The sequence below is a fragment of the Episyrphus balteatus genome, chromosome 2, assembly GCF_945859705.1.
Source record: "Episyrphus balteatus chromosome 2, idEpiBalt1.1, whole genome shotgun sequence".
Lineage (NCBI taxonomy): Eukaryota > Metazoa > Arthropoda > Insecta > Diptera > Syrphidae > Episyrphus > Episyrphus balteatus.
This window is the reverse complement of record NC_079135.1, coordinates 66,366,420-66,392,209: the sequence shown is the minus strand read 5'-3', so window position 1 is coordinate 66,392,209 and position 25,790 is coordinate 66,366,420. Positions and strand designations below refer to the sequence as shown.

Genomic DNA, 25,790 nt, shown 5'->3' with positions numbered 1-25,790 from the left:
TATTTGTGGTATTTTGATTCAATATAAACATAAAATAAAATGTTTAGGATGTATTGTCAAATCACTGAAAGTTTACGAACCACTGATCAAGAAGCAGAAAACAAAGTCGATGAAATGTATAGAGAAGCTGAAGATGTTTTAAAATCATATGGCGATGTTCTAAAGAAAGAACAGTGGCATAACTTTTCCAAGAGTATTATAAATTCTGTCAATGCGAGATTGACGGGATACTTAGATATTTAGTTTTTTTTTTTTTTTAATAAATAAATTTAGTTATTTAAAAGAAAGGTGTTGAAATTTTTTTTATTAATTGGACTGTTTAAATGAATCTGATCCGCACAGAAAAGAACAGAAAAGATCAGAAAAGTACAAGTTTTTGTGTTTCATGAATAAATCTCACCCCAACTTCTTCTACAATCTGTCATATTATGTACCATGAAGTTGTTCAGCACAGAAAAGTTCAAGTTTTTCTGCTCCTACTTTTGGGTTAGAGCAAGTGAGTGAAAAGTGTCAATTGTCATCTGTTTGTTTGATTGTTATAAAAATAAGAGAAAATAAGATTTTTTAAAGTGAATTTCTTAAGAATTTTTGATTAATAACAAAAAAAAATTACGGAAATATTAAAAGTGCTGGTACCTTAATCATTTATTTTCATTTCAAGAAATAATTTTTGAATTTAAAATTTGAAAGCGGACCAATGAATATGTATGTCTGTTAAATGAATCTGATCCGCACAGAAAAGAACAGAAAAGATCCGAAAAGTACAAATTTTTGTGTTTCATGAAAAAAAAACTCCCCCAACTTGTTCTAAATTCTGTCATTTTATGTTTCATGAATTTTTTCAGAACAGAAAGGTTCAAGATTTTCTACTCGTACTTTTGGGGTAGAGCAAGTGAGTGAAAAGTTCAATTGACAGCTGTTTGTTTGATTGTGAAAAAAAAAAAATAAAATTTTAAAAAGTGAATGGGCAGGTTCAGAAACGTTAGGGACTAAATATTTAGGTAATTTCTCGTTCTCTGATTGGTCAACTGTCAAAAAAAAACCTTCCAATTTAGGTAATTTTATTGGAAAGCTGACTGGAAAGTTAGGCAAGAAAATTCTCCCTAAAAATTTAGAAAAGTTGTTTTTGTCAACATGACAGCTGGTTGTTTTTAATTATAGAATTATGTTAGCAAAATTAAATCTATTTATGTGAAAAACGAGTAAAAAGTGCATTATCGGTTATAATTAAAATTATTTATTTTTTAAAGTTAAGTAAAATTTAGTTTCTGCCCCATGCGATCTGTAAAATTATTCAATAATTTTCGAAGTTTGACAATAACATCAGATCCAAACAAATTTAGTCAATTTACTCAAATCTCCGTTCAGAAGATGACGTTACCTAAATATCTAGTCCCTAATATTTCCTGAACGTTCCCAATTTCTTAAGAGTTTTTAATAAATAACAACAAAAAAAAATTACGGTAATATTAAAAGTGCTAGTAAGTCATTTATTTTAGCATAAAATCATTTAAAAAAATGATTTTGAACTAAAATTGTTGCAACTGATATAGACAACTGTCAATCTTGTTAAAAACTAAGCTGAACTTTTCTGTTCTTTCTTGTTCTGACAGTATTTACAAACTTGTGCTGCTCTGATCTGTTCTGTCATAGATTTTTTTCATTAAACAGACCTAATATCATACATCCCCAGGGAAAACTTGAATTTATTGTGCTGTCGTAAATCTCTCTCGGATTTTATTTCGAGAAAATTTAAACGTTTTCTGTTTCTTAACTTTATGTTCTATCCTTCTTGTTATCAAAAGAAAATTTTTTTTTCACTCGAAGTTGCACATAATTTGAGGATTTGTATCGTCAACTTCTGAATTCGGTTTTAATAACTAAAAGTTGACGGTTTTAACTATCAATTCGAGAGTTGGTCAACTTTTGATTTGCTTAACTCCCCAAAAAAGTAGAAGTTGGGCATTAAACTTGAGATTTGGGATGAAAATGTGTTCGTTGTTTGTTTTTTGTTTCAAGATCTTTTTTATTTTTGTTGAGATATCGTCGCCGTCGATCCAAAGGGAAAACTCACTAACTACATAGGATTTCAATAGCAGTTAGGGAGTTTTTCCTTTGAACCGACGATGTATTGTGGTAAAATAAGAAAAAATGTACCCGTAATTTTCTAAAAAAAAATATTTCCCCAAACTTTATACTAGAACCTCCTAGTTAATTAGTTTTTGTAATGTATCTAGTTTTGAATTTCGTTTTCCGTGGTCGTTACACAAATTGCCGAGACCCTAAATCACCATAAAGAACCAATTTTCTCTCATCAGTCCAGAGAATATAGAAGGTTTAATATTATGTTTTGGGGATACTTCTGCTACTATGGACTTGGCCTAATACATTGGATCAAAACTGTAATTTACCAGCTCTGGCACCTGAATAATTTGCAAACCATTATGCTGCTATTACTTCGACATCAAATGAAGCTTAAATGGGTCTTCCAAGAGCATAACAACCCAAAACACATCAGCAGAGCAGCCAGGCAATGGTTTCAAGATACTATAATTTTGGTCATAAAGTGACCTGCTCAGTCTTTCAGGTCTCAATTCCTTGTAGAAACTAAGGAGAGATATAAAAGGAGATGTGTCTAAAGCCAAAACTTAAAATAACGGGAATTATTAACCGTTGCTGAGCAGGTTTGGTGATCTATAACACCTCAAAGATCTCAGGGACTTTACGACTTTATAAAAGGTCGTTGCGAAGCGGTAATTAAAAATAACGGTCATGGGAGCAAATACAACCTTTTCTCTAATAAAATACCGTTTAATTGAACTTTTTTCGCCCTTGTTTTATTTAAATTTAATAGAAAAAGAAAATCACTGCTATTATTTTGCTCGCTTTAATTTGCTTATTTTGTCTTTGGATAATTTTTAGCTTAATAGAAATAAATTAAATTCCATTTGTACTAAAAATTAAATTTTAATGAAACTTAAGGAGTTTTACTTAAAAAAATTTCCAAAATCAAAGCTCTTTTAATGTTTAATGCTTTATTTAATAATATCCAGAGAATATAGAAGGTTTAATATTATGTTTTGGGGATACTTCTGCTACTATGGACTTGGCCTAATACATTGGATCAAAACTGTAATTTACCAGCTCTGGCACCTGAATAATTTGCAAACCATTATGCTGCTATTACTTCGACACCAAATGAAGCTTAAATGGGTCTTCCAAGAGCATAACAACCCAAAACACACAAGATACTATAATTTTGGTCATAAAGTGACCTGCTCAGTCTTTCAGGCCTCAATTCCTTCTAGAAACTAAGGACAGATATAAAAGGAGATGTGTCTAAAGCCAAAACTTAAAATAACGGGAATTATCAACCGTTGCTGAGCAGGTTTGGTGATCTATAACACCTCAAAGATCTCAGGGACTTTACGACTTTATAAAAAGTCGTTGCGAAGCGGTAATTAAAAATAACGGTCATGGGAGCAAATACTACCTTTTCTCTAATAAAATACCGTTTAATTGAACTTTTTTCGCCCTTGTTTTATTTAAATTTAATAGAAAAAGAAAATCACTGCTATTATTTTGCTCGCTTTAATTTGAGGCTTATTTTGTCTTTGGATTATTTTTAAGCTTAATAGAAATAAATTAAATTCCATTTGTACTAAAAATTAAATTTTAATGAAACCTAAGGAGTTTTACTTAAAAAAATTTCCAAAATCAAAGCTCTTTTAATGTTTAATGCTTTATTTAAAATATTTTTCAAATCGCTGCTATTTTTTTGCTCGCCACTGTATATATGTATGTATTTATTTTTGTTTAAAACAACTTTAAAACCAGCAAATTTTTTACATTCATTCTGCTAGGAAATCAATTAAATAATTATACTTTCCGCTCTCGAAATCTCTTTTCTAGAATAAACCTACACACATACACTGTATAAAAAATACAGTCGACCCCGTCAGAGTCGAATTTTCACAGAAAAAAGGTCGAGTTAGAGAGAAATTCCACTAAGAGGGAGTCGACTGTACTACAACTACAAGATCTTTACTGGGAATTAAAAAATTGTTTACAATTGATTAAAAATTAAAGGAACTGTTTAAAAGTATTAAGTGTCGTGTTAGTTCTTTTAAAACTGGCTTGCTATAATTTCGCGCCAATAAACAAGTTAGTCATCTCATTACCCTTCTTCATAATTAAGGGCACTAATAAGCAAATACACAATTTGTGGGTTATTTGAAAAGAAATACCACTCAGTTGAATCCTATTCATGCAATTTAGTTCATTCATTTCCCGTTTCCTTCAAACTTCGCGTTTCACACAATTTTTTAATCAGCTTTGTTGCTTTACTTTGTACAATTCTGGTTTAAAAAAAAAAATCCTAAAAATGTTGAATTTCGTTTAATTTATCCTGTATTTTTGATAAATAAAGATTGGCTATAAACTTGCTTTAATTATCTTGCATTAAGGCGGCCCATGTCCAAGCCAACGCGACACATGACACAATCGCTAATCCCAGTCGGCCATTATATATTTTAAATGTATTGTAAATTTGGCACGAAAAAACTATGAAATTCATCGTAATGAAAAATCTCATACAAATTAAAGATAGTTTATCAACTATGCATTCGAAAAGTTGAAATTGAGTGAACAATCAAATATGGCATCACTATAATATAGAAATATGTTTTAGGCTACGGTTTGAGTGAAAGTATTGTTTCTTGTAATGGCCTGCATTACACAAACAAGTCGTTTTTAAGGGTCATTCGCTGATACGAATATTTAAACTTATGTTCTGCTTTTTCCTCTTCGCAAACCATTACCCTTATATTAATTAAACTTAGTTTGGTTTCAGGAAACGGCGTTAACAATTTTAACTGTTTTTTAATGCAGTTCTTTAACTTTGAAAGGATTGAAACGAATCCTACACAATGCCGATTATATGAACTTTTCTCTTCCATCGACAACTAAAAACATTTCTTTTAGAAACCACCAACACATCGTTTATATTGAAATAAAAAACAAATGATTTACCTATTTTTAGTTTTATCCGTTTTTTTTTTTATTCCTCAGTTAAAACATTTCACGTTTTTTTTTTGTAAAAAATTAATTTTTTTTGTTTAAAATTACTTAAAAGAAGAATCCAAGGATCTTTCCTCCCAAGTGTTTTCGCCTGGCCTCTTCGTGATCCATGATACCACCAGATGTGGTAAGCACAACATAACCGAATTGACGGGAAGGTAACAGATTGTTTGTCCATTTTTCAATGGCATTGATTGGGACATCAAAACGTGGAGAGATGACTCCGCATTTGTTTAATCTGCCGGTCAAGTTGACGACGATCTTGCCTGATCTGTGGTCATCGACGATTTCGAATTCGCCAATGTATCCGTGCTTCATCATCACAGTCAAGAACTTGACGATGACTTTAGAGCAGGGACGCAGGAGAACCTGACGCTTGCCGCGCTTTTCGGCGTTGTTAATGCATTTAAGGGCATCGGCCAATACGTTCATACGCACCATGGCTGAAAAAGAAAGGAGAAATGGGATGAATATTGGATAATAAAGACACTGTTTTATAGAGTCAACTAAAAACAATTTGCACCACAGAAGACTTGACAGTGTGTAGTTTGTTCTGGGATCAAAAATATAAACAAACAATTTTTATTGAAAAATTCACAAACGGCAAACACTTGGAGTAGATTAATATGACTTTTAAAACATAAATGTAAGCATATAAAAATGTAAGTCCAGAGAAAACACCAAAGCAAACACCGACTGTCAAACCGTCTATAACCGCGGCATAGAAAATGCACTAAATTTTCGCGTACGAGTCAATTTTGAAATGAAATTATTGCATATTCCATATTAATAGTTATTTATTAATAGATTTTAAACATTTTTTGATAAAAATTCATTAATTTTCACATAGATTACCTAGGATTTATTTTGTGAAAATTTTTGACAAATAGTCACCGACGAGAACGTATCGAAAAAGAGGAAGTTCATTTTTATCAAGTTGCCACTACTTCTTTTCAGATTTGACATTTCGATGAAGTTGCTTCGCCACCTATGTGTGACTTAAAGTACTACGTGAGAACCGGAAGTTAAAAAAAATATAAGGAGAAACTTACACTGTTTGTTTTGTGTATAAAAATTTGACTAAGAGCCAATTTTTCAATCTTCTAATAAACAGTCAGTTAACTGTTCGACGAATAAAGTTATTAGGCTCATAAACAATCAAATAAAAACATTGAATTTTTCAATCAAGAATAATCTATTCTACAGAATAACAAAAAAAAAATGTCAAATTCAAAAATATTTAAAATTAAACGTCATTTTTATTTATGATTGTTTTTGTTTTCTTGTTTTCCACTGTATTTTTTTCAAAACAGCTTTGACAACTGACACAATATTTTTGTTGAGATTATTCCTTAGAATAATTTTTATTCGTCTCTGAAAGAAGCAGATAGTTTTATTCTTAGGAATAAGCTATATCTGCTTGTTGAAAAATTGATTTTTTCTCTATCCTTAGGAATAAGTACTAACTGACTGTTTAACTGACTATTGAAAAATTGGCCCTAAATCTTTTAAGAAATTGGTAATAAAAATCTTGTAATAAATATTAGGTGTGTTTTTTTGTTTATCTATATAGATTTTGTGCAAAAAAACGACATCGAGATTTTTGAAATCAAAACAATTTACGTGTTAAAAACAACAAAAACTTTATCTGTATAGATTTTTGAAAAATCCAGATAATTATCCAGATTTTACTTTCTCTCGATAAAAACAGTAGTGCCAAGGTACTTTATTTGTTGTGTTCATACAAAAATATCTGAAAATATTAACAAAAAAAAAAGCGGAGAAAACGAGGTTTGAAAAAAACTCTCATAGAAAAAAATAATCAAAAATTTGTTTGACATGGTTGCATTGAAATGTTAATATCTCGAGATATACCCAATGCAATTTTCAGATAAAAGTCTTAAATGGATCCTGATAAGATTGTTGAACAGATATGTATATAAAATTACCAAAGTTTTTTCGAAAAATTAGAAATAAAAATAAAAAAGTTTTCACATTTGATTTTTAAAAAATCGAAAAAAAAGTCAATATGGCTACCTTCAAACGCTTATAACACAAGAACGACGCAACTAATGTTAATGGTCATGGTCTTAAAATGTAGCTAAGAATATACAGATAATTTATGGTTTTTTGTGAAAAAACAATTTTTTTGAATCCAACATGGATGCCATGGCCATATGAAAATTTTTGTTTGCATACAACATGGATGTAATGGCTTTCCCACTTCGGAGTTAAAATAAAAAAAAAAACAAAAGCAACATTTTTGACAGACAGCTGCCAAAGTATATGTACAGTGGTGCCAAATGTTTGCATGGATTTCAAAAATCCCGATGTCGTTTTTTTGCACAAAATCTATATAGATAAACAAAAAAACACACCTATTTTTAGATTTGTCGTGAATCAATACAAATTTGTATTTTGTGTTCAAGCCTAGTACGCAACTAATAGTGGAGTAACTAAAGCTCAAAAATTGGCAATATTAGGGAACCCGGCCGAACAGCTTAGATTTTGATGATCTTTTTTTTCAAACGTCGGTAATTAAAAATATTTTAAAGTCTATAGATTAAAAATTGCCGGTGTTGCCGTTTTGATTTTTTAAATTTAATTGAAGATTTTTGTGAACAAAAACAAATTTTTTTCAAAAATTTTTCTTAAATTTCATAAATTAATTGATGCCAAAAGATTGTCTAGGAAATTCAAGGAAAAAAAATATATGGGAGTGAGGGACAATCTTCCATAGTTCAAGCGATAGATGCAATTTTCTTATTAATTGACTTCAAACACAAAAAAAAATATTTGAACACAACGGCAACACCTACAATATTCAAATATACATTTTTTAAAAGCTAGAAGCTTAGTCATATTTGTAAAATTAAAATTAAGTTAATTGAATGAACGGCTTTTGAAAGAATGGTAATTGAACTCAGATTTTTGAAAAAAAAATTATTGAAAAAATTTTAACATGTCGTTTTTTAAACTTGATCGTAATATAAAATGCATTTATTTTCAAATTTTTTTGGCCGCATTTATTATGATTTCAAATTATAAAAGGAAATGTCAATATGTATTACGGTTTATGAAAAAAATTAAAAAGTATTTCATTTTCGAAGAACTTTTTTTTAATAAAAGTTTTGAAAAAAAATGTAACTTATTTTTTTTTTAAGTTCAACATCTAAACATAAAATTATTTTTTATTTATTTAATAACCCTTACTGTTGAAAGTTAAATAGCATAAATTTAAAGTTCCTATTTACCACAGTCTTTAAGAAAATTAATTATTTCAATGCAAAAATTCAGTTTTAATAAAAAAAAAACCATTGAAATTGAAGTAATTTTTCATTTTTTTTTTTCAAAAGTGTGATATATTTACCTTTTTTGCTTCGAAATTCAACTGATAATATTTATGGCCAAAAATTTTTTTTAAATAAATTCATATTTTATTAGAAAAAGTTTGGAAAAAAGTCATTTTAAATTTTTCTAATAACATTTTTTTTTTAAATTTTGAGTTTGAGGACCATTTTTTCAAAAAGTCTTGATTAAATTTAGTGGATTTAAATTTAAGAGATAAGAATGAGCTTCGGGCTTTTTAAAAATGTATTTTAAAATATTGTAGGTGTTGCCGTTGTTTTCAAAATATTTTTTTTGTGTTTGAAGTCAGAATGTTAGAAAATTGCATTTATCGCTTAAACAATGGAAGATTGTCCCTTACTGCCTTTTATATATTTTCCTTAAATTACCTAGAGAATCTTTTGCTATCATTTGTTTTATGAAATTTAAGCAAAAAAATGGTTTTGTTAAAAAAAAATTTAATTTTAATTTTAAAAAACAATACGGCAACACCGGCAATTTTTAATCTATAGACTTTAAAGTATTTTTAATTACCTACGTTTGAAAAAAAAAATCGTCAAAATCAGAGCTGTTCGGCCGGGTTCCCTAATAATTTGCTTTAGTTACTCTACTATAAAGCGAAACGAAAATTTGCATACAAAAATAGCGTAAAGAAATTTTGAACTAAAAGTTTCGTTTTGCTTTTCGTTTTTCAGTACACAGCTCTAGGGAAAAATTGGAGAGTTTTAACCAGAGATCAGAATTAACAGTCAATCTTTATTTTCAATTGGTTTCTCTCTGTGAGTTACCACATTACTTTAAATAGTTTCGGTTAAGGTTTGAGATTTATTTTAAAAAATCAAAAATAAAGGTTATCGGTTGAAATATTTTTTATTTCTTAAAATAACTCTCAATGGTTGAGATTTTTACCAAAAAATAAATGGAAAATGTCGAATATGTCAGGAATGTCTTTATTTTGCAAATAAATATAAAAAGGATGTTTTTTTCTAAGTTTCAACTAATAATAAACTCTCAAAGTTCTTTAGACCCAAGATTATATCAAATACATAAAATGTAAAGACGAAAATGTCTTTTCCACTGTGATTTGAGTCGCTGGGACGAAATTCGAATATTTCAGGAGACCGATGTATTAATTGATACATTTGCAGATGAGATTCATTTTTTTCTCTCAGCGATAAATCTTACTGGTTGACCGAAAAACACAAAAATACAAAACAAAGGTTTCTCTCAAAAATGGCAAAAAATAAGAGTTATTAAGGAACCTTTTAAAAGGTTAAGATTTATTTCTGATCTCTGGTTTTAACTCATTTGTGATTTACTTTTCATTGTCTAGTGCATTTTTCTTGATTCCAAAGTGTTGACGGTTTTTTTTTAAATTCATTTTTTCTTTCGTTAAAAATTATTTTCTGTTGTTTTTTCTTAATTATTATTTTTTTTTATTTTGACTTTGACAGAATATTCGATGATATTTTATCGTTAGCATTTTCGTTGTCGACTTTGGAGACTTGAACATTTTTCGTTTCGCTTCAGCTACGTACTAGTTTTCACCCGTCAACGTTCCTGTGAACAATGGTTGAGAAGAAAGTGGAGAGTTTTGGTTTACGAGCGATGAAGTAGTTCACCTGCAAAATTTACGGGAATCTCTTTCTCACAGATGAATTAATTAAAATTTTGAATGCATGAGATGTTTCTAATTTTGTATATATATTTGTTCAACAATTTTATCAGAATCCATTTAAGACTTTTATCTGAAAAGTGCATTGCGTATATCTCGAAATATTACCATTTCAATGCAACCATGTCAAACACATTTTTGATTATTTTTTTCTATGAGAGCTTTTTTCAAACCCCATTTTCTCCGCTTTTTTTGTGTGTTAATATTTGTTAGATATTTCTGTATAAAATACCTATAACACAACAAATAAAGTACCTTGGCGCTACTGTTTTTATAGAGATAAAGAAAAATCTGGATAATTATCTGGATTTTTCAAAAATCTATACAGATAAAGTTTTTGTTGTTTTTAACACGTAAATTGTTTCGAATTAAAAAATCTCGATGTCGTTTTTTTGCACGAAATCTATATAAGGTGTGTTTTTTTGTTTATCTATATAGATTTTGTGAAAAAACTACATCGAGATTTTTGAATTCGAAACAATTTACGTGTTAAAAACAATAAAAACTTTATCTGTATAGATTTTTGAAAAATCCAGATAATTATCCAGATTTTACTTTCTCTCGATAAAAACAGTAGTGCCAAGGAGCTTAATTGTTGTGTTCATACAGAAATATCTGAAAATATTAACAAAAAAAAAAGCGGAGAAAATGAGGTTTGAAAAAAGCTCTCATAGAAAAAAATAATTAAAAATTTGTTTGACATAAGGTGTGTTTTTTATTACCACCGGTCTTAACTGGACAAAAAAAACGCAGTCGGGGCTAAGGAATTTACATGTTAAATGCAACAACACTTTAGCCCCTTGGGCTTAGCACAAGAAACCCCAAAAGCGAAAAATATGACAACTTTATATTTTTTTGTGTCAGCTGATTTCGGAACATTTAGTATGCGAGGCGTTTTTTTTTAACCACTTAAGCCCGGTGGTAATAAAAAACACACCTATAGTTGCATTGAAATGTTAATATTTCGGTATATACGCAATGCACTTTTCAGATAAAAGTCTAAAATGGATCCTAATAAGATTGTTGAACAAATATATACATAAAATGTCCAAAGTTTTTTCGAAAAGTTAGAAATAAAAATAAAAAAGTTTCCACGTTTGATTTTTACAAAATCGAAAAAATTCAATATGGCTACCTTCAAACGCTTATAACACAAGAACGACGCAACTAATTTCAATGGTTATGGTCTTAAAATGTAGCTAAGAATATACCAATGATTTTTGGTTTTTTGTGAAAAAAAGATTTTTTGAATCCAACATGGATGCCATCCCCATACAAATGGTTTTTGTTTTTTTGTGAAAAATTTTTTTTGCATCCAACATGGATGTAATGGCCTTCCCACTTCGGAGTTAAAATAAAAAAAAACAAAAACAACATTTTTGACAGACAGCTGCCAAAGTGTATGTACAGGGTGCCAAATGTTTGCATGGATTTCAAAACTCCCGATGTCGTTTTTTTGCACAAAATCTATATAGATAAACAAAAAAACACACCTATAGATAAACAAAAAACGTGTGTTCCTGTCTAGGCATGATATTTGGCGTTTATTTTTGTTCAGGGATGTTTTAATTTTTTTTTACGTTTTGGGGTAAAATGCCACATACGTTGCACACCAACAAAAAAAAAAAGCAAAATTAACAGAAAGAAAGGAAAACGAAAGTTAAAATGACACTTCTGAGGAAACACTACCAGCATTATATGATTCCTCAAGTGGCGAAGAGGATACAGACAACTTTTGTCCAGTATGTGACCTGTGCTTCTTCGACAAATTCGAAGCAAGATGTGACTGTATTTAATGCTCTAAATGCCAGAAATCGATGCACAAGGACACGATGTTTCATGCGATTAAACTTAAAAAAGGACATACTGCCTAAATGTCTACCGGCATATCCATCCGGCAGAAGTGGCATATTCCCCTCAGATCATGTGGGTAAAATGCCACTTTTTAAGGTTTTTTTAAAACTTAATTTAGAATGAATGAAACAAATTAAATTTATGTTTTTATTGGTTTTTCTATTATAAAAAAAAATGACAATCTAGTAAACAAAACAAAAAATCTTGAACTAAACTTGCTTTTACTATTTAATGATTGTTTTACTGTTAAGTGTGGCATATTCCCCCGACTTACCCTACTTGAAAGAAGAAAAAATGTGTAAATTGATAGAATTAATAGATAGATTACAAAATGTTGTGTAGAGATTAAAATTCTAGAGATAAAATTAATTTTTTCCCGATCTGCGTACTACGCTTTTTTTTTTGAAAATTTGAATATATTTCATCATTCAAAATAATAAGAAATTACTGTCTATAAATTTTGAAAAGAATTAGTTTACTCTGACGAAATACATAAAGCTTAACTCGTAAACGTAAATTTTCGCAAAAACCGGCAAAGCCAATCTCTTTTGTCCGATTTTTTTGAGAAAAACTAAAAACGCAATTGTAAGACCATTGCGTACACCAAATTTAATAGATATTGTTATAGCCGTTTTCCAGATAATTGCAATACCTCGGAAACGATATATCGTCCCGTTTCTGCGTGAACCACGTATCTACATAGCAAATTTTGTTCTGTTCTTAAAAGAAATATACATTTTTCTAAAAATTAAAATTATGAATTGAACAAAAGGAAATCAAGTTATGTTTATGACATATTGATTGAGTTGTTTCTAAACTAAAACCTTTGTATCTATTCTTTTTTTAAGTTCTAGAGCAAATTTTAACAGAAAAAAAAATCTTAAACAAAAATGTACTTACGAGGTTCAAGCAGAAACGGGACGATATGGGAAATATTTAATTTGACTTTTCAATCGGTTTTAAAATTTAGCGGGATCTGCGTATCTATAGGGTTTAACAAAAAAAAATCATTTTTTTTAAAATCATTTTTTTTACTAATGAAATCAATGCATTTTCTACAAACTTTGCTTCAATAAGTGGATTATTCCAAAAAATTATACAAAAAATTCCAACAATTAAAAAAAAAAAAATCCAGAAATTATTTATTATGCAAGAAAAAATGACCTCCCTATTCAGAGATTTAAACCATTTTATTTATTTTTTTTTATTTATTTATTTTTTTTATTGCAGTTCAAAAATAGTTACAGTTACATGGTGTGTTTATTTAAGAGATATAGAAAATTAAATTCTTTACTAAACCATTTTAGTAGGTGTGATTTTAAAAACAATTTTTAATACTTTTGTATTTCTTCTAAAATTAATGATAAAATTCAATTTCATCCCGAACCCTGCTATGAATTCAAAAATCCACACACTCACCAAAAGCTTTTTTGAACTTCTACCTACTCGGGCGGCACATACCTTTTAGTCTCACCTCTCATAATACAAAGTATTTCAGACTCAACCAGTTGATGTTTATATCAAACTTAAGTCGGTCGGTATTCCTCTCCTACTCATGCTCAGTGGTTGGAAAAATAATTTTACTCTATATACAATCTAGAGGAAACTCGATCGCGATCAAGATCGATTTTAGATACACCAATATCGTGTGTTTTGTTTTTTTTTTATATTAGTTTTTGAAGCACTTGTACTCTTCTTTTATAATTACTTTTATAAAATCCTTAAAACATTTAAAATGACAGAAACGGTTATAAATGTCAATAATCACCAACAGACAAACTCAGCTCCTCCAACAGGAGGTCCATTTAGTTGGATAATAATAAATGTCGATTACTTTAAAAGACTTCCTGGCATTGTTAAAATAGTTCAATTTGTAAGTACTAGTATTTATAGTGATTTAAAGGTGCCTAATTCTTTCGTGGTTAGTTCTAAATTAAATAGAAAATTAGGACACAAAATTGTTTCCAATGACTTATGTATTTACATTTAAATTGTGTGATATTTAGTGATCTCTTACAGGAATCTAAACCTGATACACCTGTAATATTTGTATTTTATATCTGGTTTATTTTTGTTCAAATGAATGGTTTTTAATAAAGTTCAACAGTAAACTGTTGTTTCAATTAAGGAACTTTATAATCAGAACGTAGCTATGTACATATATATGCAAATTTAAATTTGTCAGAACAATATCGCAAAGCTAATTTGCTATCCATAGACGATAGTTAAAATTACTCAGTTTTGTTAACTAATAACTGGTAGAGGTAGTGTATAAATATAATTTTCTTAAGAATTTTAGTTTCATAGAACAAGTGATATTGGATAATGTAAATGTTACTCATATTTTTTGTACACTTGAATGAGGTACAAATTTTGAATGTGGAAGCAACGAATGAATGGTAATTAGGTGCGGTGCAATTAACCGAGTTTAAAATAAATTTGTTCGTCACTTTGTAACAAGGAATACATATGAGTAGGATTAACAAAAAATTTGATGTTTATTTAAAAAAGTTTCTTAGCATTGTTTTGTACAGTTTTTCGGGTTGAGAAATGAAAAAAAAAATGTTATAAAAAACTTATTTTTTGGCCTAAAAAAAACTAATTGGGCCATATTCATGAAGATTTACTTCTAAGTCCACAGTTTAAGCTAAATAAGTTACATAAACTCGGCTGCTATTCATAGACGTTTTCATCGCAATGTTAAACTAAATTCGGTTTATTAAAAAAAATCTATTACAATTATCCTTCAAATAATGACATTTGACATCATAAATGTCAGAATTTGTTTATGGGGTTTTCGTTTGGTAAAAAAAAAACAAATATATTTTATCTATGGTGTTTTCAAATCAATTTATTTTTTGATCTAAATCTGTCAAAAAAACAATTTTAATCTGTTCAACTACAATTAAGTAGTCGCAACAACAGTTGACAGATTTAGATAAAAACTTAATTGAAAACACCCTAAATCTGTCGTATACCTCTGGATAAAAAAAATGAAAATTTATCAAACGAAGACTACATAATTTTTTCTACTGCACTTAAATCATTGAAAAAAAAGTATAACTATTTGATCAACTTAGTCATAAAATAATAATCTTCAAATTAAAAGCTTTTGGTTTTCCACGTATTTTTATTGCCTGGGTTGAATCTTATCTTAACCAAAGATCCTATCAGGTCAAATTTAGAAACTGTCTTTCAGATATCTTCATAGCCAACTCTGGAGTCCCTCAGGGAAGTCACCTAGGCCCATTTTTATTCATTTTAGCTATAAACGACGTAATCTCGTGCATAACTTCAAGTGATATTCTAATATTTGCTGATGATATGAAGATTTTTAAAGAAATTAAGTCTGACAATGATCGTATGCTTCTACAAAGCGATATTAACAGTTTTAATGTTTGGTGTGGTAAAAATGGCCTTTCACTTAACCCAGCTAAATGCCAAACAATTACATTCTCGAGAAAACGAGTCATTAATACTTTTGATTACTACATCTTGCAACATAAACTTTGTCGAGTATTTAGTTTCAAAGACTTGGGTGTCCAATTTAGTTCAAATTTAGGATTTACTGAACACATCAATTTTATAGTAAATAAAGCGAGCTCAATGCTTGGTTTTATTAAACGTTGGGCAAAGGAATTTAATGATCCATTTGTTACTCTATCTTTGTACAACTGCTACGTTCGACCCCATCTTGAGTACGCTTCTCAAGTATGGAGTCCTTTTTATGAAGTTCATAAAAACCGAATTGAATCTATTCAACACAATTTTGTACTCTTCGCTCTAAAAGGTCTTCCTTGGACCGATCCTTTCAACTTGCCACCTTATGAACATCGTATTCAACTTCTTCAGATGCAAACTTTAGCACAGAGACGTGTAAATAATGATTTAATCTTTCTTCATCAGCTTATTAATTCCCAAATTGACGCTCCTGATCTATTAGCTTGTATTGGTATAAATTATCCGGGTGGATCTCACCTCCTACGAAGATTTGAACCTTTGCATATCGACTTTCATAGAACAAACTATGGTATTAATGAGCCTCTTAGTCGCATGAGTAAACTTTTTAACTTGAACCATTCATCCTTAGACTTTAATTTGACGAAAATGGGTTTAAAAACATTGTTTCGAACCAGTGCTCCACAATCGTGACTGTTAATCAATGTTTTAAATAAATCATATAATGTTGGATTTTTTGTACTTATAATTGTATAACTTGTAAATTTGTTCGTAATTATTTTGTTTTATATTGTGCATGTGGGAGGTTGTATTTTTTGTTTACTAACCACTAACATGCACTTATGATGAGCCTCTGATCGTAGATAAAAGCTTGTTCTAAGCTTACTACATCAAAGAATCTGAAGTGAATAACTATGTCACTCTGGTAGAACATTTAGGTTAATATCTTCAGATGGTGAACACTGGGTTTTGTGATTGTGCCAAATTAGGTGTGTTTTTTAATTACCACCGGTCTTAACTGGATAAAAAAACGCCTCGGGGACGAAATCAGCTGACACAAAAAATATAGAGTTGTCATATTTTTCGCTTTTAGGTTTTCTTGTGTGTTTTTGAAAAAAAAAGTTTAACTAACTATTATAATAATAATTGTCATTCCAAACATCAGTTTTGATGTTTTGAAACAAATTCTAAACAATTTACGAACAAGTTAATTTGGTAGCACAGATTTAAATCTGTTGAAAAAGTTAAGCCCAGAGAATTCTCCGGGCTAAACAACTAAGCCCAAGGGGCTAAAGTGTTGTTGCATTTAACATGTAAATTGCTTAGAGAGATTTGAAGAGAATTAAATTGATTTAAAATAATAATATTTAACATGTAAATTGCTTAGAGAGATTTGAAGAGAATTAAATTGATTTAAAATAATAATATTTAGCTTTTCATTACAGAAAAAAATTTGATTTTACGTTTGCTCGTATTAGTAACTGCTTAAACACAGCATTTCTTGTGTTTAAAGTGAGACCACAGGTTTAGTCCTAAACATAGGTCTAAATTTTTTTATGAATAGGTTAAACTCTGGACTTTAAAGTAATAGCTTAGAGGGAGCTTAGTAGACAACTATGAGTACGGCCCATTGTGTACCTACTTTTTTTTTCAAACTAACTGCGCTGGCGGAAACAAAATATTTTAACTTTTGTACTTTTGCAAATGTAGTTAAAGCTTTTAGAAAGAAAATTTTAAATTGAACAAAAAATAACGAAAACATGATAACAGAGAAATCTTTAACAGTCAATAGGTTTGAAACTACATATTTAGTTTATTATATTCGAAAAAAAAACTAAAAATAAAGTTAATAGATTTGTTTTCAGTAAAAAAAAAATAAATTAGTTCAGGATACATTGACCACAAAATCCTCAAAGATTCCTTTTTTATTCCTGTTTTTCTTTTTCTCTTTCTTTTTTTATATGAAATGAAAAATAAAAACAAACAAAAGTAATATTGAAATAACATTTGAAAAAAAAGTTGCAGAAAATTCTCCAAAAATTCTGTTTCAAATATTAATGTGCCAAACTGCGAACTTTGTAGCCTTAGTACGCAGCTCATGCGAAACGAATTTCTTTGGTCTGAATCTGAAGCGAAATGAAAAAAAAACATACATAGCTCAAAACATCGCATTGGTACAAAAGATTTCGTTATGTTTTTCATTTTCCAGTTTAAGTAACTAATTTAATAAACGAAATTTTCATATGTTCCAGATAATTTGGCTAATTTTGTATAAGATTATTTGTTTTCACTACAGCGTACAGCCCCACACTATGTAGGTTTTTATGCAACTTTTGGAGAAAGTACCTACATAAATAGATAAATATTAAAGGTATTTGAGTTTACTCCACTACAAGTTAATCTTAATGATTAAGGTGCAATGACTTTGTTTTTTTTTTTTATTTTGTCACTCAACTATGATAGTAAATACAAAATATAAAATATGTATTACATTTTTTTAATAATAATATCTTTTTGCCGTTCTGTTAGTCAACAACATTTCGAATTCCCAAAAATAAATACACATTAAGCCAATTGCGCAATACGTAGGTACTTGGTATGTGGGTCAGACTCCTTTACTAAGAGCATTAACATTAAATAAATATGTACGTCTAGTCTATACGTATAGTTGTGCAGATTTTTTATATTAAGCTAACCAAGAATTGATGCATTTGCATCATTGATGAATGAAGAGCCCATAAAATAAAAAAAAATAAATTCATTCATGTTGTCTCAGCCAGTTTGAGCAAACTTTGTTGTGCTGGTGACTGAGACTGAGGCTAAGAAATGCATAATGAGACCAGTGCTTCTGTGCTGGCTGAAGCTGTTTAGATAATGATCTTTTATACTTTTTGCGTTTTATTCAAATGGAGGTGTTTAAAAGAAGCCTAAGATAGGAAATCCGGCCTACATTGTTGTGGAATAATATTAAATGTTTTGTTTCATAATAGATTTCACTTGAAATGCAGATTAATTTTTGAAAATTATTTAGCATCAATAAAAATTGTATAATTTACCTATTTGTTTTTAATGAAAAAAAAAACTTTTATGCTAGGTATATAAATATTTGAATGAAGTGATAATGTATCGAAAAAATAAATACAATTGATATTAAATCTGCAAACGAAAACTCCAACCACCATACAGGAAGAATTTGACACATTGTTGCTTATTCTTATGCTAACCAAATTCCTCGGTGGATTCTTTTACGCTTTTTTGTATTGCAAAATATTTTTAGTGGCAATAAATGTTTTTTCTAATGCAAATATTTATATGCAATACAAATTTTCTTAACGCAATTTTTTTTCAGTTGCGAGAAATATTTTTTTAATGCAATTTTATGCAGTTAATATTCCCTGATTACTAAAACTTAGTAGAACTACAATAATGCATTCAAAATATTTTTTTTAACTTAACACAATATATTGAACTACATAATATATTTTGATTTACCTACTTAAATTTTGTTTCTGTTTTATCAAACCAACATTATGATATCATTTAATCAATATTTTCCAAACTCTTGGCAACACAAAAAACTTCTATTCGTTTCATATTAATTTTTTTTATGTATCTAAATTTAAATTTATTTTTGTTGTGTAAACAAAATATTATTCACCCAACAATCAGGTGGCAATGATTTATAAACTCTTAGATCATTTGATACAAATACCTACTTCGACTTTATTTTTAGTTAAAGCATTGTACTAGTATGTACCTATCTATACTTTCTATGGTTTTGAACAAGAACAACAATTTTAAATATCTAAATGGCATTGACTGAGGTTAAGATTTTTAAAAAAAGCAATAAAGTTATAAATAAATAAATAATAAAAGTTTAAAAAAATATATAAAATACTAGTTTAAAGCATTATAAATATTGTTGTTTTGTCATCTTCTCAATTTATATCTATAAACTTCTTCAAGCTATCTATCTATCTATCTATCGTTTCAAATTAAAACTCTATATACTACCTACAGATTTTTATAAATTTAGCATGTATTGCAGCGGTTCATTATGCAGGTTATTATTATATCATTTGAAACTAATTTACGTTCTCGAATATCTCACCACACCACACATTCGGCGCATTAAAATTATTATTCATTAACTTACAGTCTGAGTCATTTAATTAAGGTCATACTATATTTTGAACTTTTCCAGTGCAATAGCCAAAATTCTTGTAAAAAAAATTGCTAGGTAACATATAATTGCGTTCAATCAATTTTTAAACATTAAACAAATTTCAATCACCTTATCAGAAAACAAAAATCAATTTTTGATGAGATGGTTTAAAATCTACACTAAGTTGGTATTTCTGAAAATTTCTAAAATGCTGCTATTAATTAAAAATTATTATCATAGGTACCGAAAGGACAAATAACTAGATTTCTTACTTTGGATACCCGGTAACTTCATTGTTATGAATTAGTGGATATCATCATCAGAGAAGCACTAAATAAGACAATTAATTAGTCTTTTTTAACTTTCTATTATCTATTTGATACTTTGTAAATTACTTCATTTTATGGCTGTTCTTGAAAATAAACGTGTACATATTTTTAAAACATGTAGAATTTTTCGTATGTAGATTAAAAAAAGAGTTCTATTAAACTCATCAAGAGTGTTAGACAAATCTTCGTTTGAGTAGGTACAATAGTCACCTTGAAATCATTATTTTTGCAGAATTATATTTTCAAGTGACGATAGAGTATAACCACAGCTAAAACCCATGATGTTTACTATCCATTTATAGCTTTATGTTTATATTAGTAACACCTGTTCATATAAAATATATAAATTCTTTAATTGAAAAAATTAATTCCTTTAGACTTAGATCTTAATTTTGTTTATATTTTCGTGACTCATTTAGTATATGGGTTAGGCGTGACTCCCACCCACATGCTAATTAATGATGACACCTCTATATTCCGCACTATCCCAGACGAACGCTTTCATGTGACGATATAGGCCATTGAAACAAAAATTTATTTACGACTGCGTGTCGGTACAATGATGAAATGTCTCTTATAAGAAGTTATAAATGAGTCCGTTTTTTTAGTGCAGATTAATATACCACTGAATGTACTGCTGATTATAATATTGGTTTTGGAAGAACTGATTTGTGTGACCCATAAATATATGGACTGACTTTCTTAAACTTTACTGTCTAAATTTTGTTGGATGGATGATTATAATAACTAGTTCTATTTTAATTTTATTAACTATTTGTTATTGATCTTTTGAAAAAATGTATTAGTATGTGTAAAAGTATAAACAAAAATTAGAAACAAATTACTCGATATGCAAGACACTTTGCCGCAGATATCTACATGCAAATTTTGCTTACATTTTTAGATGAACTTATTAATATTTCGTACGTCAAATTGTTTTCTTCTTATACGTACATCATTGGGTTTAAAAACTCGGTCACACTTGACCAACGCAACGTATTGGGTGGATAAATTAATTAATGCATTTAAATTATATAGCCTCTCCATGTGAATCAATTACCAGTTGAACTGGGACTTTGAATTTATGGCTCAGAGACATCCCCATCGTTGACCGTTTACGGCTGGTAGCACACCATATGGTCAGAAAAGTGCATTTTGTCGTTGATATTGACAGTGACTGCGTTATGCATAGACTATTTGTTGTTTTCTTTTGGATACCAAAATCGGACTAGTTTGAAATTTTTGCCTGAAGATAGGAAGAAGTTGAGTTGTATACCTACTCGTATTTTGTATATAATATTTCCTGCATTAAACAGTTTTGTGTGTATGCAGATTTTTTAGTTTAATAAAAGTTGAATGATAAACGCCATTCAACCAACGCATTTGTGTGTGAGTTTAAAATGTTAAGCTAAGAAAAACGAACCTAAGAAGTAGGTTTGTTTTAATTTCCGGCCATTGATCTTGAAGTTGCACAGAGTAGGTAACTATACATTATACGAAAGTTTATTTTGTATGGTTGACTTGAGTGGGAGAAATCAGGGTGATATGAAGTGAAGTTTTATTTTGGATCAATTGTGGTTGGAATTTAGTTCGTGCTAAATAAAACATAGGTTCCACAGTTTCATTTGTTTTGTTTTTGTTCGCAATTTAAGCATCGGCATCGTTTTAATTCGAAAAGTCCCCTGTTTATTCGAAGAGCCGTATACATTACTTGAAAAAGATTGCGGTCTATAGCCGTACGAAACTAGTACTGAAAGTCATAATTTTTTGTATTTTTTATGATGCTGTGTGTACGAATATTAAAATAGATATCTGGGTGACTTGCTTTTGTTGTTCAACTTACTTTTGTTGTTAAATTTGCTATGAATGTCATTTCTATAAAATTTATTAAAAACAACTTCTGAAATAGTTTTGAGTTTCAAATGAAGTATTAAAAAAAAATAATTAAGAACGCAATTCTTAGTCGTCTCTCAAGTTAAGAAATATCTTAAGCATTCCCTCAAGGGAAATCCTTATTCATAGTCATCACTCAAGTCGATATTTTTCTCAATTGAACATTTGAGTAAAATTTTTCCTCGATGAATTCCCGAGTTTGCACTATAATAATCTAAGTTCTAAAACATGCTAATATTCCTTTGTTAAATTCAAAATGCACATCTGTGTCCAGATCCAGAGTTATTCTCTTGAATGACTCCAAAAGACATAATTTTCCCACTCAAATACAAAGACTAAACAAACATACAACTGTACAAAATTCATTAAGTACAGTTTTGGTAGTTTAAGTTTGTATTCCAAATCGTAAACTATTTTGATACAACGTGTAAAAAATTCTTTGTAACTATAACTGGCCTATTTAAAATTAGGTACTCAGTTCTAAAAAAAAATCATTAAAAATAGAAACTTTAATGATATTTATTCGTAAAAGCAACGAGTGAACAAAAATGAGTTTTGGAGCTTACTATATGGTCTGCTTAATGCATAGTTGGAAAAGCAAGCCAATTAAGTTTTATAATTAGACCGTGGCTCTACGGCAATTAGAAAATTATTGTTTTTATATACATAAGTATGTAAATATTTTAAAATTTACAAAGGAAATACAAAACAAGCCAAATCGAATCAACAAATAAACTATGAACATAATGAAGGTATGATAAGCGTCGATGACGCGTTCAAAATTTGTAAATCCAATTATTTCTAAAATGAGATTTTGATACAATTTGTTAGATATAAGTGAATACTGCCAACTCCTCAAACTAGGAATAACCAATTTATTCGTAAATAAAATTATTTATGACTAAAATTTCATGAAAATAATACGGCGGAAATTGAAAATAGGCAGTTTATTTAATTCCCTGTAAAATTTGATAAATAATAATAATAAAAAAATAGTCATCGGAACAAAATTGAATACATTTTTAAAAATTAATGTTCGGTACCTATAAAAGTTCAAATACGGCTATTAAAACCCAAAATTAAGTTTAAAAAAAACAACATTGTGGTTTTCCAAAGAATTACAACACCCTATTTTGAGTAGTGGATTTAGCTGAGATAATTGTTGTCAGATTTGTGATCTTAAGCTCTTTGATGAACTTAAATTACTATCACAATGTATTTTTCAAAATTTTCAGTAAAACAAATCAAAATTTCTGAGTTTGAAGAAATGCCATACCTACCTACTTGTGTATAAAAATGACAGTAAACATTCAGTCTTATTATTATGAAATTCGAGTAGTATCGTACTATGTGAATTTGATAACCGAAATGAAATAAGTTGAAAACGATGATACGATTAATTTCAAAATACAGCGTATTATCCAACCGTCACGACTGGAAACATTTGTTTCCTTAATGGGACTTTTGTGTGATTTTAGATTTGGTTCGATTCTATAATAATTTTAATCGTAAACCTAAGATTGTTCGAATCTTTATGACAACAAAAATGGAAACAAAATTGTATCTGATTCATATTACCTAAATAGTTTTAAAAAAGTTCGGAAACCACATCTATCAAAAGACGCTACAATAGACGATCAACTTCAACCTTTCAAAATTGTGTTTTATATTCATAAGAACCAGGTGTGTATTGTTATTTAAAATAACAAGATAATATTTAGCCAAAAAACTTATTATCAGTGAAGTTATCTTATCATTTCGTTCTATTTCAAATAAATAAATATCTAATCTATTTTTAATTTAAAGTATCAACGTTCAAATTGGAATTTCAATCGATCAACACTAAAGATCAAGCGGACTGCAGTAGGTGTATCGACAAGAGTTTTACGAATAAATAAACAAAAAAAGAAGTGTCATTCTTAAACTAATTTTCATTGAGTTATTTTTGTTAAACATTCTGTTAAATTCTGCACAGCATTGGAATTTTAAATTCTTATTTGCAATAAGAATTTGAATGAAGTATTTCTTGTCCTAGATACCTACTAGCTTGCGTTGGTATTTCTTATGAACTTCGATTTTCGAGAATCTCAAATAACTATGGTTTCAGTTTTATGATAAGATTTTCAGTGTATTTTTTCATTAATTTTAAAAAACAACGAGATGGTTTTTTAATTTTTGAAAAGAACTTAGGGAAAGTCAAAGGTACATGTTAATAAGTTAAGTGTTTTTAGGTGTATGAACTGTATCAAATTCTCCTTAAATAATATAGTTTACAATAAATATTCGCTGCAATTTTTGCAAAAAGTGGGAAATTTACAAAAGTATATCTTTTTTTCTTCCTAGCGCAATGTTATTTTGAAAAGAAACTCAAAAATTGTTTTTGGAATCAAAAAATAAGCTTTCTGCATCATTGTTTTTCATTTTGGGGTTGGAAAACTTCAGAAAATGAATTTGAATATTTTCAATTTTTGACTTTTTTCAAAAAGTGCTCATTGTAGTTATGCCTCTAAGCTTTGACTACATATTGGCTCAATAATAATCATTTTTATCAAAAAAAAACAAAACCGACTTCCATGATTCAAAACGGGGTTTTATGGTTTTTTTAATAGTTCCTATGGCTTTAACTAAACGAAATTGAAGTGGAACCACACTGCAGCCACTAGCTTTCCAATACAAAAAGAATTATCAAAATTGATTGACTCTCTCCTAAGTTATGCGGTAACAAACATAAAAAAAAAAAAAAAAAAATACAGACGAATTGAATACCTCCTCCTTTTTGGAAGTCGGTAAAAAGTGGAAAAGTACAAAATTGAACATTTTCAAACGTATATTTTTTACAGTTTTTTTAGGTGGTGAGGGCATTTTACAAATCTTTATTTAATGTTGATATGTAGGAAGCCCTATTAAGGGTAACTTTGCTAAAAAAAAACATACCTTCAGGAAAAATTAATGGATTTTATACCATTCCAGCACGATTGAAAATTTTTGTTTGTATCATTCCATTTCATTTTGAACTCTTCACTTTTGTTTACTTCAATTATAGTTTATAGACTCGAATAAAAAACTTTTTAGGCTAAACGCTAAAAAATAGTTCGAGTAAAACTCGCGATTGAACATTTAAGATTCTCTCAAAATATTATTTAAACATTTCTGTATTTCAGGTTCTAGGCATAATTTGCATGATTTTTGTTTCACCCGCGAGACTTGGAGCTACAACTTTCTTCCTCTTTGTCGTGATTATGGCATTTATTGCGACAATTTTGTGGGCAGCTGCGTACTTCCTAGGAATTCGTGAAGCCTTAACATTACCTATTAATTGGATTTTGACTGTAAGTTAACAAGCATTTCACTTGTAGCCTATTTCACACTTCGTTAATTGATAATTAAAGCCAATCTTAAAGCTTGAACTTATCATAAAAACTTTCGACTCAGTAAATAAGATTTATATTTGAACAAATTTATATTTCTTTTCAGGAACTTATCAATACTGGTATTGCAACAATTCTGTATTTAATTGCCTCTATTATTCAGATAGCTGCTTGGTCTAAAACAAACTACCATGGATATCACTTTTCAAATATTACGGGAGGTGTTCTAGGTTTAATCAATTTCTTAGCTTATGCTGCTGGATCATACTTTTTATATCTCGAACTAAGGATGGGTTCAACGCATTAATTGTAGTTAAGTTAAAAGAAGATATTTTTAATGTTTTATTTCACAGCAAAATCTATTCTTTGTATTAAGTATATACTTGAAGCTTTTTTTTGTACAAAGAAAATTTATAACTTAAATTAAAATATAAAAAGTAGATTAGTTAACTTATATAAAGTAATTAACTTGTAACGTAATGATTTTTTTTTTTTTTAATTTTTTTGAGGTGCGCACTTATCATATAAATTGTACCAAGAACTCGATACGTTTTGGTGTCGAGAAGTGTTCATATTAAAACATTTATCTAAAAAAAACAATATAGATGTTTTTTTTACTT

The 25,790-nt window shown here is 28.9% G+C and overlaps 3 protein-coding genes across 4 annotated transcripts in view; 2 read left to right on the top strand and 1 right to left on the bottom strand.

Moving 5' to 3' along the window:
• The window catches only part of LOC129908474 (uncharacterized), a 38,623-nt gene extending 38,342 nt beyond the window's left edge, over window positions 1-281 (top strand). For both annotated transcript variants that reach the window (XM_055984963.1, XM_055984962.1), the window contains one exon: window positions 48-281. In XM_055984963.1, coding sequence (XP_055840938.1) covers window positions 48-243 — 196 coding nt within the window. In that variant the 3' untranslated portion in view covers window positions 244-281. The remainder of the gene's footprint in view (window positions 1-47) is intronic.
• Window positions 282-5,026: 4,745 nt separating this feature from the next.
• On the bottom strand, window positions 5,027-6,062 carry LOC129911455 (40S ribosomal protein S15Aa). Its single transcript, XM_055989266.1, has 2 exons — window positions 5,935-6,062; window positions 5,027-5,522 (listed from the first exon to the last, which is right to left on the bottom strand). Exon 2 carries the CDS (start codon window positions 5,518-5,520, stop codon window positions 5,128-5,130), a length of 393 nt encoding a protein of 130 aa, XP_055845241.1. The 5' UTR covers window positions 5,521-5,522; window positions 5,935-6,062; the 3' UTR covers window positions 5,027-5,127.
• Window positions 6,063-13,453: 7,391 nt separating this feature from the next.
• On the top strand, window positions 13,454-25,770 carry LOC129911017 (CKLF-like MARVEL transmembrane domain-containing protein 4). Its single transcript, XM_055988658.1, has 3 exons — window positions 13,454-13,829; window positions 24,964-25,131; window positions 25,277-25,770. The coding sequence occupies exons 1-3, from the start codon at window positions 13,692-13,694 to the stop codon at window positions 25,475-25,477; spliced, it is 507 nt and encodes a 168-aa protein (XP_055844633.1). The 5' UTR covers window positions 13,454-13,691; the 3' UTR covers window positions 25,478-25,770.
• Window positions 25,771-25,790: the final 20 nt, after the last annotated feature.